General features: G+C 45.7%; 1 protein-coding gene across 1 annotated transcript in view; it reads right to left on the reverse strand.

Annotated features, from left to right (window-relative positions):
- Nucleotides 1-2,121: 2,121 nt before the first annotated feature.
- The window catches only part of TDRD9 (tudor domain containing 9), a 107,771-nt gene continuing 90,900 nt past the window's right edge, over nucleotides 2,122-18,992 (reverse strand). Inside the window, exons 31-36 of the mRNA XM_068539681.1 lie at nucleotides 18,177-18,286; nucleotides 17,519-17,615; nucleotides 16,176-16,314; nucleotides 11,050-11,168; nucleotides 3,739-3,811; nucleotides 2,122-2,459 (exon numbers count right to left, since the gene is read on the reverse strand). Of these exons, the coding sequence (XP_068395782.1) occupies nucleotides 2,358-2,459; nucleotides 3,739-3,811; nucleotides 11,050-11,168; nucleotides 16,176-16,314; nucleotides 17,519-17,615; nucleotides 18,177-18,286 (640 nt within the window). The 3' untranslated portion in view covers nucleotides 2,122-2,357. The remainder of the gene's footprint in view (nucleotides 2,460-3,738; nucleotides 3,812-11,049; nucleotides 11,169-16,175; nucleotides 16,315-17,518; nucleotides 17,616-18,176; nucleotides 18,287-18,992) is intronic.

Here is an 18,992-nt window from a genome sequence, read left to right on the forward strand (position 1 = left end):
CAGCACGGACACCACGTGGCCCACAGAGCCTAGGACATTTACCACCGGGCCCTTTACAGACAGCAGGCACCTTCTGCCCCATCCCTTCGGTCCCTTCAACTGACTTCGCAGCTCTTACCACTGCCTGCCTGGTTGCCCGTCCTTTGCCTATACCCACTCTGAGGTCAGCACCATGAGGGTGTCAGTGTCCGTAAGCACCTGCCCCGGTGCCTGGGGCACAGTATGTGCTCAATAAACACCCGCTGAAGGACTGTGCAAATGAAGAAACCACAGCCGCCTCAGAGGAGAGCTCGGTGCTGGTGGGATGGGAAGACAGACTTTTCCTACCTGCCCTTTAAAACCTTTTCATTTCACATCATGGATATGTATTACTTACTAAGTAACTTTTTAAATAAAGTTACTTACTTAGCAAGTTAATACATAACATTTTAAAAATAAACAACTGTTTAAAAATATGTGACTAGAGAATTATGCACATGAAAAGCAAGGCGATTACCCTCTAAAGTGATGTGGAAGGAGATGCCATCAAATACACTACCTGGTTTGCAGAAAATAATATTTACAAAGTTAATGTTATAAAGACTGATGACTGATTTAACCAGCAATATTGACGTGACTGTATGGGGGATGGGGAAAATAAGGTACAGAATGATGGAAAGAGCTCAATCTTCATCTATTATAACAGCAATTAATTAATGACCAAAGCAGAAATCATGAAAAAGCATAATTTACTTAATAAAGTACTTATCAAGACGGAGGCAATTCCAAAAAAAACAGGTAAGAGTTAGAATGGTTTTCTTTGAGGGTGAGAACCAGAGAAATCAAAAACCTGGATTTCTTTTTTTTCTTTTTAAACAAGCCTTTTGGTACTATTTAATTTTTTAACCATTCACAGAACTTTTCTTCAAAAGCTAACAAGCAGAACGGGTGCTCGACGGCTCAGGTCCGTCCTCCTGCACTGCTAACCCCGCGGTGCGCTCACTCTGCAGACACGGGCTAACCGCTCCCACCCGGCAAAGCAAAGCGCAAACAGCAGGGTCAAAATATCCTGCTTCTTTTCACAGGGCAGGTGAACTCTTAGCCTTAAAGTTGAACAAAGGACGGTGGTGTTGCTAGCTTGGTAGCACCACCTCCTGCGTAAGGTGGGAAGCGTGTTCCCCAGAAACCCCCCACTGGAATGCTTCTGCTCTGAGCTGCCTCAGAAGCAGCTGAGCAAGACTGGGGCACAGGTGAAGTGGGGGCCGTGTGCTCAGAAGGTCGTGTCGGGCGCAGCCGCCGCTGCCGGCACACTCAGCATCCAGCGGGCTTCCTGGCTGCCGGCCCAGCACAGCACTTGGCCGGGCCCCCAGTTTACAGAAGCTCCCTTAGACGGGGTGGTTTTCGAGTTCTCTCCATGAGCTCCTGGTCATGATCCCACGTTGCTGACCAAATATGTGTGCTCTCACAAGCCTCAAACTGTCCGCCTGTAAGCAGCCGGCTCAGGTGGACCATTTCTCCGATCCGCCCACTGGCCCTTCCAGACCTTCACTCCAGCTTCTGTCACGCTCGTGTAAGAGCTAACTCAGATCTCATTTACTGCTGCATTTACAGTGGCTCTGCTTTTCTGGTGAAACCCTGCCTGACAAAAGTTGACTTTTAAAAAGAAGTCTATATTCCTTTATCAGTTTTAGAAATCTGGATTTTTTTCAGAATGAAATACCTTTTAATCTCCTCTGACTAATAACTGTCAGAAACAAACTTAGTCTAATGCTTTTATTGTTTTAACATGGATATACTAGTGACCAGGTAATCTCTCTAATTTCCAAAATGTGGACTACGAATTTAACTTAAGTAGAAACCTAAAATATACAAAACTGAAGTAGTTTTACCAAAACTAGGTATTTTCCCTCATGGAAAAAAAATCAGAAAATGCCATGTGGCTTTGGAAAACACACACAGCTTTCTCCTTGTGGTAAACTGGGAGCCCTGGTTTCTCCTGTGCCCCAGGTTTAAATCACTGTAACAAAATAGAACATACAAGCATGTTCTGGAACCTCACATGAAAGATTAGCTACTTATATTTACCTTAGTAAATTGAAAGCAAAATACAGCTCTTTTTCCAAATGAAGTCTTCTTTCAAAATAATTTTTCCCAAAATGTTTATTAATACAGTGATCTTCTGTTTCTAGAAAAGACAAGACTTTTCCCAATCTTCCACTTGAACAGAAATACCACTCTCCAGCCACCACCCGAACTGGAAAGGAACCGGGACCGAGAAGGCCTTTCAGACCGAGTGGACAGAGGGAGGCAGCCCGCGCGTGGAGCCTTTAACAGGCCTCCGTGGCCCCCAGGAGGGCTGGGTACAGCCTGCGTCCCGTCTAGGAACTGAGGACAATCAGTTTGTGCAGCTGGTACAGAAAGGCGTTCTTCCCTCTGCTGCTCTCCCGGTCCGCCTGCTCCATCACCAGCTTCAGATCAACCTATCGGGGCAAAAGGACCAGTCAGGCTCTGCAATGGGACTTTTCTAGACATAAAGTAAAACAAATAAAACTATACACACACATATACATAGACACGTAAGATGGCAGAAACTACTCTTTTAGTTTTCCAAAAATATTTACAGAATGCTTCTCTATTCTCACAACAATAAATACTATATATCTGCTATTTCATCTTTAAATTCATCCTAATAATATGGCAATCTTTACCCAGAAATCTCCCATACATTCCTTCCTATGTAATTGTGAACAGTGAACGTGAACAGAGGCATTAAAGCATGTTAAGTTTTCTAAACCACATCAACCTCAGAATGAAATTCTGCTTTCAAATTAAGCCCTGCTATTAGCTTCAAACACCCCCATGGAGGCTGTAGGAGAGGGGGCTGGGGCACAGCTCTGTGCACATGACGGAGCTGGCTCCAGGGACTGGTCCTCAGGGCTCTAACGGGGGAAACCAGTCATGGAGCACATGGAGAGAAGGAACATTCTGCAGCAGAAGTAACTTCCAGACTCAGAGTGGGAAAACACCATCTCCAGGGGTGGTAGCCTACTTCCACTGCCAAAGGGATGAGGAACTAGTGCCCCAGCTGGTGTATTTATAAAGACATCCTTGGCTCTAGGATTAAAGCTTCAAATTCCTCCCTGAGTTCCTTTCCTGAAATCACATTTTACTCTAAATCTTACAGATAGGAAATGTCAAGGTGCCCAATATGGGCCGTGCTCTACTTCACAACTGCTATGGACTGAATTGTGTCTTCCAAATCCCCAACGTGATGATATTTGGAGATGAGGCCTTTGCAGAGGTTATTCAGGTTAGATGAGGTCATGAGGGTGGGGCTCCCATGATGGGATTAGGATGGGATTAGTACCCGTATAAGAAGAGACACCAGAGAGACACCACTCTCTCTGCCATGTGAGGGCACAGTGAGAAGGTGGACGTCTCCAAGCCACTCCAACAACCACCGATGTACCCTGAAAGCTAATCCAGACATTCATACCTGTTTTATCCCAAATTAAAGGATAATTAGCCTGAGGTCTAATTTTTCACCAAGACATTACATAGAGTATACCATCCAGAAACAGCCTGTGTGGTCTGTGACCCCGCCCCGTTAACCGAAGAACCACGCGCTTCGCCGCCAGGCTTCCTCTGCTCCCCGGGCACCCTCCACCAACCCGGCTGGAGCCCCTGAACCCATCAAGAGTTCTGTTCCCATCAATCCTGGTGGCAGGCTGCTCACATGGCCACCTATTTCTCACTCACCTGATTCCACTCATATGGCTTTTCATGCCACTTAGGAACAATCTTCTCTCTTGGTTTCGATGGACAGAACAAACTAAAATTTAAAAACAGAGAGTTCAAGTCACCTTAATTATATGTGAGTAATTGAAAACACTACTGTGATTTTCAAAAAGAGATTTAACTCCTATGTACTTTCCCTCAGAATTGTAACTCCAATAAGTTTCTTAAAGGTCAAAATTTATGTAATTATGATCAGAGAATATTTTAACCCCCTATACATTCAAAAACAAAACAAAATGGAAGCAACGTGGGTCTATAAGACTGACCCTTGTTTTCTGTGTTCCCCTAGTAACCAGCGGAGGCCTGCTCCGTTACCACACATCACCTGGGTTACTGAGCCAAGTTCTAGGAAATGTAAGAGGATCTTTTATACCATTTATTCTTAAGCAGCCATGACAAGTTGGAAATGTCATCAGCTTAAAAAGGCAGAGATAGAGAATTCTAGCAATAAGAATGTAAAGAAGTCTGCAAATCTTCCTGCACCGCCCCCCCCCCCAAAACAACTATAAAACTAGACAAAATCGTCCAAAAAAACATGCCTGAAGACTCTGGATATTAACCAAACGCAAATAAGTTCAGAAGCATTCATTCACAAAAAACTGCTGAACTCCAGGTAACAAGAGTGGAGTCTGTGGAATTCGTGCCTGGGGCTACTCCCACCCACCACTCACGCCCACCCCACCAGCTCAACCTGGCACCCTAGTGTTCCCAGGGTGAAAACAGGCATCTTCACTGCCAGACTGAATTCACTTGATTTGGAGCAGAGGGTAAAAACCCTCACGCCTGGCAGCACTGTCAGTAAAAATGGCAACCTCAGTAGGAAATAAATGGAGAAAGCCCACAGCTCTGGCAGCCTTCGGTCCTGGTCCTGCTTGGGGCCAGCAGCAGACCAGCTGACAATCCAGAAATGCAAGAGGGAGATCCTGGAAACGGGTGCCGCAGAGGCTAGCTGGGCTCACCACACATTCCCTAGCTGACGGAGAAGCGGCGCACACACGTGCAGCGGGGACCTACGGAGGCCCCTGGCCTGCCACACAGCCCTGGCCGACTGGAAGGTGGCATGCACGCACACAAAAGCCCTGGCAAGAAATAAAAGCCAGATTTCAAAACTGCCTGAACTTTGGATGTACTACCTGACCCACACAGAGACCCACCGGCAGAGGGCAGAAGCCTTAACGACTTAGGTATTTAAGCACAACTTCTCACTAATCATTGGCTGAGCACTAAGCAATGCAGACACAAGGATGACCCCTAACAAGCCAGGCTGAAAAATAAAAAGGAGAATTAAAAAAACAGGCATTGGGGCTTCCCTAGTGGCGCAGTGGTTGAGAATCTGCCTGCCAATGCAGGGGACACGGGTTCGAGGCCTGGTCCGGAAAGATCCCACGTGCCGCGGGGCAACTAGGCCCGTGAGCCACAATTACTGAGCCTGCGCGTCTGGAGCCTGTGCTCCGCAACGGGAGAGGCCGCGATAGTGAGAGGCCCGCGCACCGCGATGGAAGAGTGGCCCCCGCTTGCCGCAACTAGAGAAGGCCCTCGCACAGAAACGAAGACCCAACACAGCCATAAAAGTAAATAAATAAATAAAAGAGCAATGTACATACCTTAAAAAAAAAAAAAAAAACAGGCATTAGTGGCCTTACAACATGGTGGGGAAACTGATTCTGCAGAATTCTGCAGGGAGTATTCAAAACCCTACATTAATATACTACATTATCTAAAATGCCCAATTCTCAGCAAAAATTATGAGATATTTTGTGAAGAAACAGGAATGTGTGACCCATACTCAGGAATAAAAAAAAGAACAGCCAACAGAAGCTGACGGAGTGGACTCAGATGTAGTTTTAGCAGGTAAGACTTTAAAGAAGTCACTGCAAGTATATACAAAGAATTAAAGCGAACTATGTATAAAGAAATAGAGGAAAATATGATGGTAATGACTCAAAGGTAATCTCAATAAAAGTTTAAAACTATACACAGAACCAAAGAGAAATTTTAGAGTTGAAAGGTACAATAACTAAAATGGAAAATTCCTTACGTAGGAGACCAAAATCTGTAGGTGTGAGATGGACGAATAAAGAATCAGTAAACTTAAGGATAGATCAATAGAAGTTAACTAATCTGAACAACAGAGAGAAAAAGGACTGAAGAAAAATGACCAGAGCCTCAGAGACCAGTGGGACAACATCAACTGTACACAAACACATGTAAAATGGGAGTCCCAAAGGAGAGGAGAGCAGGAATAGGGCAGAAAAATCATTTTTAAAAATTCAAAGATGCAAATAGGTTATAAGTAAAAGGGTAGGAAAAGATATGCCATGCAAACAGTAACAAAACCAAGCCAAAGTAGCTATATTAATATCAGACAAAATAGACTTTAAAACAAGAAATATTACTAGAATAAAAAGAGAGATTTCATAATGACAAAAGGGCTAATACATCAGAAAGATACAAAAATTATAAACATAAACGTGTCTAATAGAGCCCCAAAAGACATAAAAGAAAAGCTGACAGACTTGAAAAAAGAAATAACTCAATAATTAGTTAGAAATTTTAATATCCCAGTTTCAACATTCATAGAACTAGAGAGAAAACCAGTAAAGACAGTGAGTCCTAGAACACCAACTCAATCCACCCAACATCTACAAAACACCCCACCCAACAACAGACATGCATTCTTCTCAAGTGAACACGGACCATTTTCCAGGAAAGACTGTATGTCAGGCCATAAAACAAGTCTCAATAAATTTTAAAAGAAATTCTGAAAGACTGAAATCATTCAAAGTATGTATAATACCTACACAGAAATAAATTATATATCAACATTTTAAAAACTTGAAAAATCCCAAAATACTTGAAAATTAAACAATATACTTCTAAATAACCCATCAAAGAAGAAATCACAAGGGAAACTAGAGAATATTTTAAAAAGAATAAAAATCAAAATACAACAAATCAAGAAGTATGGGATGCAGCAAAAACAGTAATGGAGAGAAATGTATAGCTTTAAATGTCTGTAACAGAAAAGAAGGTCTCAAAACAATAATTAAGCTTCTAAGTTATGAAACTAGAAAAAGAGCATGCTAAACCCAAGGCAATCAGAAGTAAGGGAATAATAATTATGAGAGTGAACATCAATGAAACAGAAAAAAAGATAAACACTAGGGGGAAAAAAATCAAAACCAAAAGTTAGTTCTTTAAAGAGGTCAACAGAATTAATAAACTTTAGCTAAGCTAAACTGACTTAAGAAGAAAGAGAAAATCTGAATAGACCTAAAACACAAGAAATTTAATTAGTAATTTAAAATCTCCCCACAAAGAGAAGTCCAAGCTCAAATGATTTCATTAGTAAATTCTATCAAATATTTGAAGAAATAATATCAATCTTATATAAACTCTTTCAGAAAATAGCAGGAAACACCTCCTAACTCATTCTATGAAGCCAGTACTACTCTGATACCAAATCAAAGATATCACAAGAAAACTACAAACCAATAACCCTCATGAACACAAATGAAGAATCTTTAGCAAAAACCTATTAAAAACCTTTAACTTGTTTGCTATAAAACAAGTTTATAGGGACTTCCCTCATGGTGCAGTGGTTAAGAATCCGCCTGCCAATGCAGGGGACACGGGTTTGAGCCCTGGTCCGGAAAGATCCCACATGCCGCGGAGCAACTAGGCCCGTGTGCCACAACTACTGAGCCGGCACTCTAGAGCCTGCAAGCCACAGCTACTGAGCCTGCACACCTAGAGCTCCGCAACAAGAGAAGCCACCGCAGTGAGAAGCCTGCGCACTGCAACGAAGAGTAGCCCCCGCTTGCTGCAACTAGAGAAAGCCCGCGCGCAACAACAAAGACCCAATGCAGCCAAAAATAAAAATAAATTTAAAAAATAAAAAATAAAACAAGTTTATAAAAAGAATTACACACTATGTGGAATTCATCCCAGGAATGCAGGCTAGTTTTTAACAACCAAAAAGCAATTAATGTAATATACCATACAAATCAAATAAAAGAAAAAAAAAACATGATTATCTCACAGACACAGAAAAGGCATTTGGCAAAATGTGACATCCTTTCCTGATAAAAGCTCGCAGCAAACTAGGAATAGAAAGGAACTGCTTCAACCTGATAAAGAGCCTCTACAAAAACCCTGCAGCTAACATCATACTTAGTAGTGAAAGACGATGCTTTCTCCCCAAAACTGGGAACAAGGCAAAGATGTACATTCAGCTCAATACAGAGGGTTCTAGCCAGTATAATAAAACAGGAAAAAGAAATTAAGAGCATACAGATTGGAAAGGAAGAAGTAAAACTGTCTTTATTCATAGATATGATCCTGTATGTAGGAAATCCTAAAGAATCTACAAAAACTACTGGCACTAACAAACAGGTTTAACAAGGTCACAGGATAAAAGATCAATATATAAAAACCAATTGTTCATTTCTAGCAATGAACAATGCAAAAATAAAGAAAACAATTTAAACTCAAAATAGCATCAAAAAGACTAAAATAGAAATAATTTAACAAAATTCTGCACACTTGAAAACCATAAAAAGTGTTAAGAGAAATTAAAGGATATCTAACAGACCATTCCAGCTCAGTGCATTGGACAACTCAATACTGTTAAGATGGCAATTCTCCTCCTCAAACTGAACTACAGATTCAATACAATCCCCATCACAACCCCTGCAAGGTTTGTTGTAGAAATGGACAAGCCGATCTTAAATTTTATATGGAAAGGAAAAGGATCTAAAATAGTAAAAAAACAACTTTGAAAAAGAACAGAATATAAGGACTAACACTACCCAATTTCAAGAATTACTATTAAAGACAGACATAAATCAACAGAACAAAATAGGAAGTTCAAAAATAAACCTTTACATTTATGGCCAGTTGATTTTTGACAGGTGCCAAGGCAATTCAGAGGGGGAAAAGACAGTTCTTCAGCAAATGATGTTGTAACAACTGGATGTTCATATGTGAAAAAATGAACTTAAGACTCTTACACGTCACACCATATACAAATATCACCTCAAAATGTATCAAAGACCTCAGTACCATAAGTAAATATAAGAATTAGAGGAAAACAGAGGAGAAAACTTCTGTGACCTTGGGTTTAGCAAAGATTTGTCAGATATAACACCAAAAGCATAAACCATAAAAAAAATTTAAAAAAAGCTAGAGCGGACACCATCAAAATTAAAAACATGTGTTCTTCAGGATATGCCATTAAGAAAATAAAAAGACAAGCTATGCGATGGGGAAAATATCTGCAAATTGCATATTCGGAAGAGACTTTCAGCTAGCATTTATAAAGAATTTCTACAACTCAATAAGACGACAATCAAACCAATTAAAAAACAGGGAAAAGATCTGAAGCTACTTCACCAGAAAAGGTGTATGACTGGTTAATAAGGATATAAAAAGATCCTTTATATCATTAGTTATTAAGGAAATGCAAATTAAAACCATAATAAGATACTACCGTAACTCCACTAGATTAAATACAATAAAAAATACACTGACAATGCCAAGTGCAGGCAACGACGTGAAGAGACTGGAACTGTCATATGTTGCTGGTGGGAATGTAATATGCGAGTCACTTTGGAAAACAGTTTGTCCATTTCTTAAAAAATTAACATAAACTTACTATACAACCTACCAATTCTACTCCTAGATATCTACCCAAGAGAGATGAAAATATATGTTCACTCAAAGACTTTACATGACTTTCCAGAGTAGCATTATTCGTAACAGCCAAATACTGGAAACAATCCAAACATTTCATCAGCTGGTGAATGGATAAAGGAAATGTGGCATACACAAACAGTGGAGTATTATTCAGTTGTTAAAAAGAACAAACATGTTACAACACGGATGAACCTTAAACATATTATGCTCAATGAAAGAAGCCAGATTAAAAAAAAAAAACATTATGCCATTTATATAAAAATTTTCAGAGAAGGCCAATCTGTGGAGACCAAGAGCAGCTCAGTGGCTGCCTGGAGTGGGGGTAGGAACAGGAGTTGTTGACAAACTAAGAACTTGTGTTTCTAAAAACAGCTTTATTGAGGTACGTACCATGAACTAATTAATTTTAAGTACACAATTTAATAATTTTAGTAAATTTAGAGATTTGTGTGACTGTTCCGAGGTATTTATAAGCGAACTTTTGGGGATGACAGAACTGTTGTAGAGCTGAGTTGTGGTGATGGTTAGCACAAGTCCGCAAGCTTACTAAAACCACTGAACTGCTACCCTAACCCCCACCTACCCAGAGCACAGCAAGTCAGGACACGGCCACCCTCGTCGGGGGTGGAGAGAGAGAGGGGCGTAGGGAGAATCAAAGGAGCACCAGGTGGCTGGTCCTTCCTGACGAGAAGGCATCCTGTGCTGTCGGGAGCAGAGCTGTGTAAGAACAGGGAGCATCTGCCAACGTGGTGACCTGCCGCTCCTTCCCATATGCATCTTGGGTGATTTCTTTTAGCTTTATGAGCACTTCGAATGTTTTATAGCACGGTTTCCCTCAGCTGCTGTCACGTGGCACATTCACTGTGTGCAAACACACCGAGGTGACCCGTGCACTGTATGTATGTTAAACTTCAACACAGCGTTCACGTGAAAATATTTTCAGCCTTTGTCGCAATGGCTAAGGCAACTCTGTTCATCTAACAGCTTTCTGAAAGGTGCCCACTGCTCCCTGTCCTCACGCAGGGCTGGATGTGCTGGGAGCCTTCTGTTTGCTCCTCCCCCGTGACTGTCCTCCCTCCTCGGCCTCCTCTGAGCTGTCCAGGCTGACCTGGGCTCATGGCTGCACCAACGAGGGCCCCTGTCCTAGGGACTCGGGTTGGGTTTGGCCAACGGGGAGCCCAGCAAGTGGCGGAGGGGGAGGGGGAGGCCAGGATGCTTATCCTGGGGGAAGCGTGACAGCAGGGCCCACTCCTGTAAGTTGGTCCTCTCCACACAGCCTCTCAGCCTCCACAGCTCAGACCCCCTCTTCCCTCCCTTTGCCCGAGGTGCCCACTGTGGTTTCCCTCCGACCTGCCTGTGCTATTTGAAAGGGTCTCTTTATCACATATTCTTAAGCCGCCCCTACTTGCTGCCTGGCTCCTGGCTGACGATCAGGACACAGGTGGCTGGTGCCTCCGTCTGGCACCTCTAGATGCCGCCCCGCGTCAGAGGATCAATCTATCACGTCTGATAAACGATTCAAGGTGTTCACAATCTAGACAGCTAAGAAAGAAACCTCGTCGTCACACAACTCACCCTAAAAGTTTCTGCCGAGCATTATCCTGCAACTGTGTGATTCTTTCTGGCCCAAGACACATCGATCCATTTGGTCCATCACACGCTAGCTTGTTTATAGCGGCTCTGAGAATATTAATCTGTAAATAAATGGCAACGTAAATACTCATATGGTTCTTCTATAATTGAATTCCACTCCACATTCAAATAATTCATAAGCATTCAGATTTCATATTTTCATGATTATCATCAGTATGGTTTCTGGAAGAAATTACCAAAACGACACAAACAACACCAATAACCACTATCAATAATTTAAGAAACAATAACAAAAGAAAAAAAACAGCAAGGAAGGTTCAGACTTTTCAGTGTAAGCACACTTTTTAAAACTTCTCTTCTAAAATTTAATAGTTTAACCCATGGGGTTACAATGTTCACAATCTACTTGTATCACATGCACAGTAAGCCCTCTGTATCTGTGGATTCAACCAACCTTGGATCAAAAACATTCAGGAAAAAAAAAATTCCACGAAGTTCCAAAAATCAAAACCTGAATTTGCCATACACTGGCAACTATCTACATAGGGTTTACATTGTATTAGGTATTATAAGTAATCCAGAAATCATCTAAAGTATATGGGTGGTGTGCACAGGTTATATGCAAATACTACACCATTTTATATAAGGGACTTGAGCTTCTGTGGATTTTGGTATCTGAGGGGGGTCTTGGAACCAATCTCCCACAGATACCGAGGGAGGACCATATGTTCCTCTCACTTAGTGTGTGTCTTTTCTTCCTTTTTTTCTTTTTAATATTTATTTATTTGGCTGCATCAGGTCTTAGTTGAGGCACGTGGGGTCTTTCGCTGCGGCACGGGCTTCTCTCTAGTTGTGGCACACGGGCTCCAGAGCATGTGGGCTCAGTAGTTGTGGCGCGCAGGCTCTAGAGCGCGTGGGCTTAGTTGCCCCGCGGCATGTGGGATCTTAGTTCCCCGACCAGGGATTGAATCCACGTCCCCTGCATTGGAAGGAGGATTCTTAACCACTGGACCACCAGGAAAGTCCCTTGTGTGCGTTTTTTCAGTTGAGGTACAATTGGTACATGACAGTATGTTAGTTGCAGGGGTACAACAGAATAATTCGGTGCTTGTATACACTGCACGGTAAGTCCAGTTACCATCGGTCACCATGTACCTGACCCCTTCACCCTTTCAGCCCCTCTCGGCCCCTGCTGTCGCCCTGTTTGCAACGTTCCCACAGAAGCCTGAGGAGTGCCCCCAGAGCAACAACGCGCCATACTTTGTTCCAGCCTGTGCCACAGTGTTTAATGAACTTTCTGCTTTGAGTAATCTGAAATTTAGGAAGAGCAGCAAAGACAGAACAGACGTTCCGTGCACCCCTCTCCGACGCGAGTGCCCTCCACCCGCGGTCCATCTGTCACTACTGAGAGGCTGACCTGGGCACGTCACTATTAACTAGAGTCCAGGCTCCATGTGGATTTGACCACCTTTTCCGCTCACGTCCTCTTTCTGTCCCCGGACCCAATCCAGGGCACCACACTGCACGTCTTGTCACGTCTCCCCGGTCTCCTTTGGTCCAGGGCAGTTTCTTAGCCTTTTCCTGTTTTTTGAGACCTTGACAGTTCTGATTTCTGGTCAGGTGTTTTGTGAGATGCCCCTTAGTCTGGGCTTATGTGACGTCTTTCTCATGATTAGGTTGGGGTGGTGAGTTCTGGGGAGAACCCCACAGAGGTGGGGGCCCTTCTCATCCCGTCCCGTCAGGATGCGTGTGCCATCGCCAAGACTGATCACCGGTGATGCTGGCCTTGGCCGCTTAGCCGAGGCAGCGTCTGCCAGGCTCAGTGGAAGCCAGTCACTAAGTCTAGTCCACTCTCAAAGTGGGGAGGAGGGAACAGGGGAGGTTTAAGCTCCATTTCCTGGGTACTGTTGGGAATTCTCCTGAGTGGAAGATTTGTCTCCTCTTCCCCATTTGTTTATTCAATCACTTGTTTACACCCTTTGGACACTGTGAGTTATAACCCAATACCCCATGATTTATTTTGTTGCTCTGTTCCAACCTTGGCCACTGGGATCCCATGTCCCTGTGACAGGCTGCATCCTTTTGTTTCTTGAGTGCTTCTTTACTTCCTGGCTCTACAAGAAGCTCCAGGCTCATCCTGTGTTTCCTCTGCCCATTTCTCCAAGGAGCCCTGGTTCCTTTTATCGGAAAATCCTATCAGAAACCGCAATCTGGGCCCTGGGTTTGTTCATGGCTACTGGGGTGTCATCGTTTCTCGAGCTCAGAGAGCTAGGTTATCGGTGCGTGCGTACGAAATCATGTATACACACGTAACTTACTTGCATGCAGTAAATGAAACATGAATTCCTACTGAACCATGTCTCTCAGTCACCCTGTCCCACAGGGTGTGTTCTAGCCTTCCTTTCTAAGTCCATCTCTAAGTCTAGTAATAAGAAACCTGGCTCCCGCGTCTGTTTACTCCGTTGCTCAACCCCAGTAACACGCAGTTTCAGAATTAACTTGCACTCCATGAGAAACAACTTTACCAAGAAGAAGACAGTGTATATGTGCAGTTTCTTTTTGTCTGTAGCCTTACCATTTCCAGTCAAAAGTGTTTTCCAAAGCTCCTTTTCCCCTCACCCCCTTCAATGCAATTATCCCCCAAATCCTAGTCGGTGTTGGGGTGTGTGTGTGTTTGTGTGTGGACTGCATATATCAGAGTTCCACTCTTTCACGGGGCACGGACTATGTTTTGTTTTTTTTTTTAATATTTATTTATTTTTTCACTTATTTGGTTGCACCAGGTCTTAGCTGCAGCAGGTGGACTCCTTAGTTGCAGCACATGGGCTCCTTAGTTGTGGCAGGCAAACTCTTAGCTGTGGCATGCACGTGGCATCTAGTTCCCTGACCAGGGATCGAACCCGGGCCCCCTGCACTGGGAGCGTGGAGTCTTAACCACTACACCAACAGGGAAGCCCCAGACTACGGGATTTTTTGTTGTTTTTTTTTTTAACATCTTTATTGGAGTAAAATTGCTTTACAATGTTGTGTTAGTTTCTGCTGTATAACAAAGTGAATCAGCTGTATGTATACATATATCCCCATATCCCCTCCATCTTGCGTCTCCCTCCCACCCTCCCTACCCCACCCCTCTAGGTGGACACAAGGCACCAAGCTGCTCTCCCTGTGCCATGCGGCTGCTTCCCACTAGCGATCTGTTTTCCATCTGGTGGTCAGACCACGGGTTCTGACGAGCACACGGAGCCGTGCACCCACCCCCGCAGCACACACAGCGCAGCTCCGTCCCTCTCCAGTCCCCGTGGTACCCTTGTGGTCCATCACTCCTCCGCCCCCAGGAACCACGAATCTGTTTTCCGTCCCTATAGTCTGGCCTTTTCCAGAATGTCATATGAATAGAATCATACCATCTGCAGCCCCCGAGTCCTGGCTTCTCTCACTTAATAACATGCATTTAAGATTCACTCACGTTGTTGCATGAATCAACTGCTCACTCCTTTTTATTGCTGAAGAGTACTCCATTGTATGGCTATGCCACAGTTTGTCCATTCCCCTGCTGAAGGACATCTTGACTGCTTCCAGTTTTTAGCGACCATGAATTATGAATGCTGCAATCCATATTCACAAACAGGTCTTATGTGGATGTAAGTTTCCAAATCTCCTTGATAAGTACTTAAAAGTAGGACTCCTGGGTCTTATGGCAGGTGTATGTTTAACTTTTGAGAACCTTCCCTTCCACAAAGCACTGGCTTCACTCCGCATTCCCACCAGCAGTGACAGTGTTCCTGTTGCTCCACGTCCTTGCCAGCACTGGGTACTTTCAGGTTTTTGGATTTTAGCCATTCTAATAGGGCTGCAGAGGTACGTCACTGAGATCTTAACTTGCATTTTCCTAGTGACATATGATGTTGAACACCTTTTCATTGGTTTGTTGCCATCCATATTTAATTTAGTTGCTTATTTTATTGAGTTTTAAGAGTTCATTACACATTATGAACAAAAGTCCTTCCTTAGATACATACTTGCAAATATTTCCTCCTCGTGTGTAGCTTGTCTTTTCATCCTCTTAACAGGGCCTTTTGCAGAGCAGGTTTTAATTTGATAAAGTCCAACTGATCAATTTTTTCTTTCACAGATTATGCTTCGTTGCATCTACAAACTCACTGCCAAACCCAAGGTCATATAGATTTTCTCCTGTATTTACTTCTAGAAGTTTTACAGCTTCACATTTCACGACTAGGTCTATGATCTAAGGAGTACTTTTAAGCCCCAAAGCCCCTTTACATGAAATGGCAGTCAAGTTCAATCAACAAAGCCACATGCCCCCTGGAGAAAGGACCAGCCCGCAGGCCTCGCCCAGCGCCCCTCCCTCACCCGCTCCTGCACAGCTACGCCACCAACCTCAGCGACGCCATGGAACTTCCAGCACTCTGGAGGAGTGCTTCCAAACTAGCTGTCCTGAAAGACCAGCTTTGTTTCTCATTTTGTAAAATGCAAGAGAACTGAGTTACTACAACAATGAAATACAAAAACAAAAGCATATAAAACATAAGCCCAAATTTTTCATTATTAAATTCAAAAGCTATAAAATTACTTTTGTCACCCAAGTCTCTAAATGGTCAGCCTTAACTTGTGCACTGATCTGGTCCCAGACCAGCACAGGTACTTCAGCTGCAGAGTCGAGTTTGCACCCAAGGGTCAGCCCAGCAAGCCCCCGACCGTGTGTGTGGGAAGGACCGAGTGGGCCAGGACCTTCCTCAGTTCCCACCAGGTACTGGGGCAAGGATGTCCAGCTGGTCCTGGCCTGGGGCGCGGCCTGGGTAGACACGCACGGCAGTCTTGCTGCCCGCTGCTCAGTTCCACTGCCCAGGAAGGCTTACTGTGCCGGGAGGGACCTAATGAGAAATTCAGAGAGCACCACCTGCCAGGAAGCTACTTCGCACAGAAAAGTGAAACAGGCAGGTCAAGGGAGAGCGAGCGCCTCCAGGACCAGAGGCGTGCGTCTGCACTGTAAGCACGGTGTCAGACTCAGCTATTGTTGCTGAACGGCTGTACCAGCACAACGAGAGCGAGAAGTAGCTCCCACCCTATGATGCCCTCAGCGGCCTTACCTCTGTGATGTCCTCCACGCTGAACTGCACGTCAAACGCGAGCTCCATGTCATGCTCCGGCAGGACAGGGGCCCCTGTAGTCGGATTCCACCCCAAACCACAGAGGACTCCAGTATAGCATCTGCCATCTCGGTCAACTCTAAATGAAAAGTTTTGAGAAAAGTTAATATTTCAAAATTCTTAAGCCACTGGGTTTTTTGTTTTTGTTTTTTTTGAATGGGCAGCCTGAGTTTATTTTATATATATAGATAGTATATATGTATTTATTTATTTATTGAAGTATAGTTGATTTACAATATTGTGTTAGTTTCAGGTGTACAGCACAGCAATTTGAATATATATACGTATGTATGTGCATATATCCCTCTTCAGACTCTTTTCCCTTATAGGTTATTAGAAAATATTGAGGGGCTTCCTTGGTGGCGCAGTGGTTAAGAATCCGCCTGCCAGTGCAGGGGACACAGGTTCGAGCCCTGGTCCGGGAAGATCCCACATGCCACAGAGCAACTGGGCCCTGTGCGCCACAACTACTGAGCCTGCACTCCAGAGCCCGCAAGCCACAACAACTGAGCCCGTGTGTCACAACTACTGAAGCCTGCGCTCTAGAGCCCGTGAGCCACAACTACTGAGCCTACATGCCGCAACTGCTGAAGCCCGCGTGCCTAGAGCCCGCGCTCCACAACAAGAGAAGCCACCGCAATGAGCAGCCCACGCACTGCAACAAAGAGCAGTCCCCGCTCGCCGCAACTAGAGAAAGCCCGCGCGCAGCAATGAAGCCCCAGTGCAGCCAAAAATTAATTAATTAATTAATTAAAAAAAAAATGCGAGCCCTGCTCACTGACACCCTTCTCTCTACTAAAGCCTCTAGGAGTTCCTGTCTGATCTTGGCACGAGAAAGAGCCACAGCTGCAGTCTTACCTCGCGGCACCATCGTGAGTGGGACGGGCACGGTTTCCCACTGGTGACCGTTGCCAGGAGACTTGGCGCCACATCCACAGCCCGTTAATAACAGGACGTCCATCAGCGCGGTGCTGATGCTGGGCCTCAACTCCACCTCCACTTGGATCCCTTTTGTCCCACTTCAACTCGCGCTCCCCTGTGAGGCTGCGTGTCTGTCAGCTCTGTGAGCCTCTTTCTAAACTGAGTCTCAGCGTAGCTCCGCAAATCACCATAAAGCCTCCCTCAATCACACTGAAGCCGGGGGAGGCACAGCCGGCCTCCAGACCTGCCAAGGGCACTTTTCCATCAGCGCTTTCTCTCCAAAAGGAAGCAGGGGCCCCGTTTCTCCCACTGGGTTCGCATCTTACCAAAGCCTGGGGACAAGACAAGTGAGCGCCCCATACCTGAGCTCCATGACCGGTGCAAACAGCATGCTGAGGAGCGCAGGAAGGCCGGGGATGTGCGGCATCAGCGAGGTCTCCCTCAGCAGCACGGTGGACCCTGCGGACAGTCACGGCCAAGGGCAGCGCTGGGCGCGTCGTCATGCGTGTGACACCTTCCGCCCCACAACTCCTCCTTGCCCTCAGGCCTCCCTCCCTGTGTTGAGTCTGTCCCCACAGATGTGCCCCAGCAGACAAGTGCTCCCTGGTGTGGGGCCCCACAGCACCCCAAGAGGAACCCCTTGTCCTAAGGCTCAAGCTTTGACCCCGTTTGGGGACCCGTCCTGTCTGGTCACTCTTGCCTTTTCCTTCCCCTCCTCAGGCTACCGGGTTTGTCCCTGGGCCAGGCTCTTGGGTTTGCTCTCCTTTGTGGCCCAGCACAGAGGAATGCGTGGATGAGCAAGGAGTCGATCCACGCAGCCCTGCACAGCGGGAGAGGTGACGAAGCTCCAGTTCTTAAAGCCCCACCAGCCACGGCTCGGGAACGAGTCTAACACACGGCACGCAGGCGCGAGGCTGCTCGCCGACCATAGGGCAAACCGGTCCGGAGCCAAGGGGACAAACGGGAGCCAAGGGGAAGAAGAGAAGAGCGACACCGAGGGGACAGCAGGCCTTCACTCACCGGTGGCGTTAACCGAAAGGGAAGCTGCCACCAGCATCCTCTGGTGGAGGTCCTCGGGGCTGTCGCTGATGATGACAGAGTTGATGCTCTCCTTCTCAACCCAAACGCACCTGAAAGGAGAGCTGTCGGGAGACGGCCGCTCCCCCGCCCGCGAGGCAGCGAGTGATGCCAAACCCGCGAGGAACACATTTCAAGGACAGTCCAACGCGCAAACACAGGCCCAACAAGTGCAACACACCACGGCCCAGTCTGCGCTAGGCCTCCTCGCGCGGGAGTCCTGGGGCCGGTCCTCCACCCGCTTCGCTCTTCCGCTCCTCGTGTGATCCCGGGCCACTCCCTGGACCCACGTGCTGACCCTGCCCGAACCTCCACCTCCACCCCAGACCTCTGTCCCGCGGCCCACCCACCCCCTTCCACCTCTCAGCAGAGCCCCAGCAGGGCACCCTCCACTCCTGCTCCTCCCCCATCATCAACTCTCATCAAGCACCGGCCTGTTGGGTCCACACCGAAAGCTCTCACAAAGCTGCCCACTTCTGCGCCTCCTGTCGTGGACTCGGCACGGCCCGCGGTGGTCCTGCTCTGGAGCACAGTGAGAGCAGCCTCAGAGGTCTGCACCTGCCCGAGCACCCTTCACGCTGGGGCTCTGCACGCTCTAAAGTGCTCACAGAGCACTTGGACACCTTGTGAAAGTGCAGGTTCGAAAGGTCTGGGTGGGGCTGAACCCTGTATCTCTAACAAGCTCTTGGGGACGCATCTGCTGCTGGCCCTGGAGGAGACTTTGAGAAGCCAGGGTCTACCCTGTGGCCGAAGTGACCA

This window comes from Eschrichtius robustus, chromosome 1, assembly GCF_028021215.1.
Source record: "Eschrichtius robustus isolate mEscRob2 chromosome 1, mEscRob2.pri, whole genome shotgun sequence".
NCBI classification, from domain to species: Eukaryota; Metazoa; Chordata; class Mammalia; order Artiodactyla; family Eschrichtiidae; genus Eschrichtius; species Eschrichtius robustus.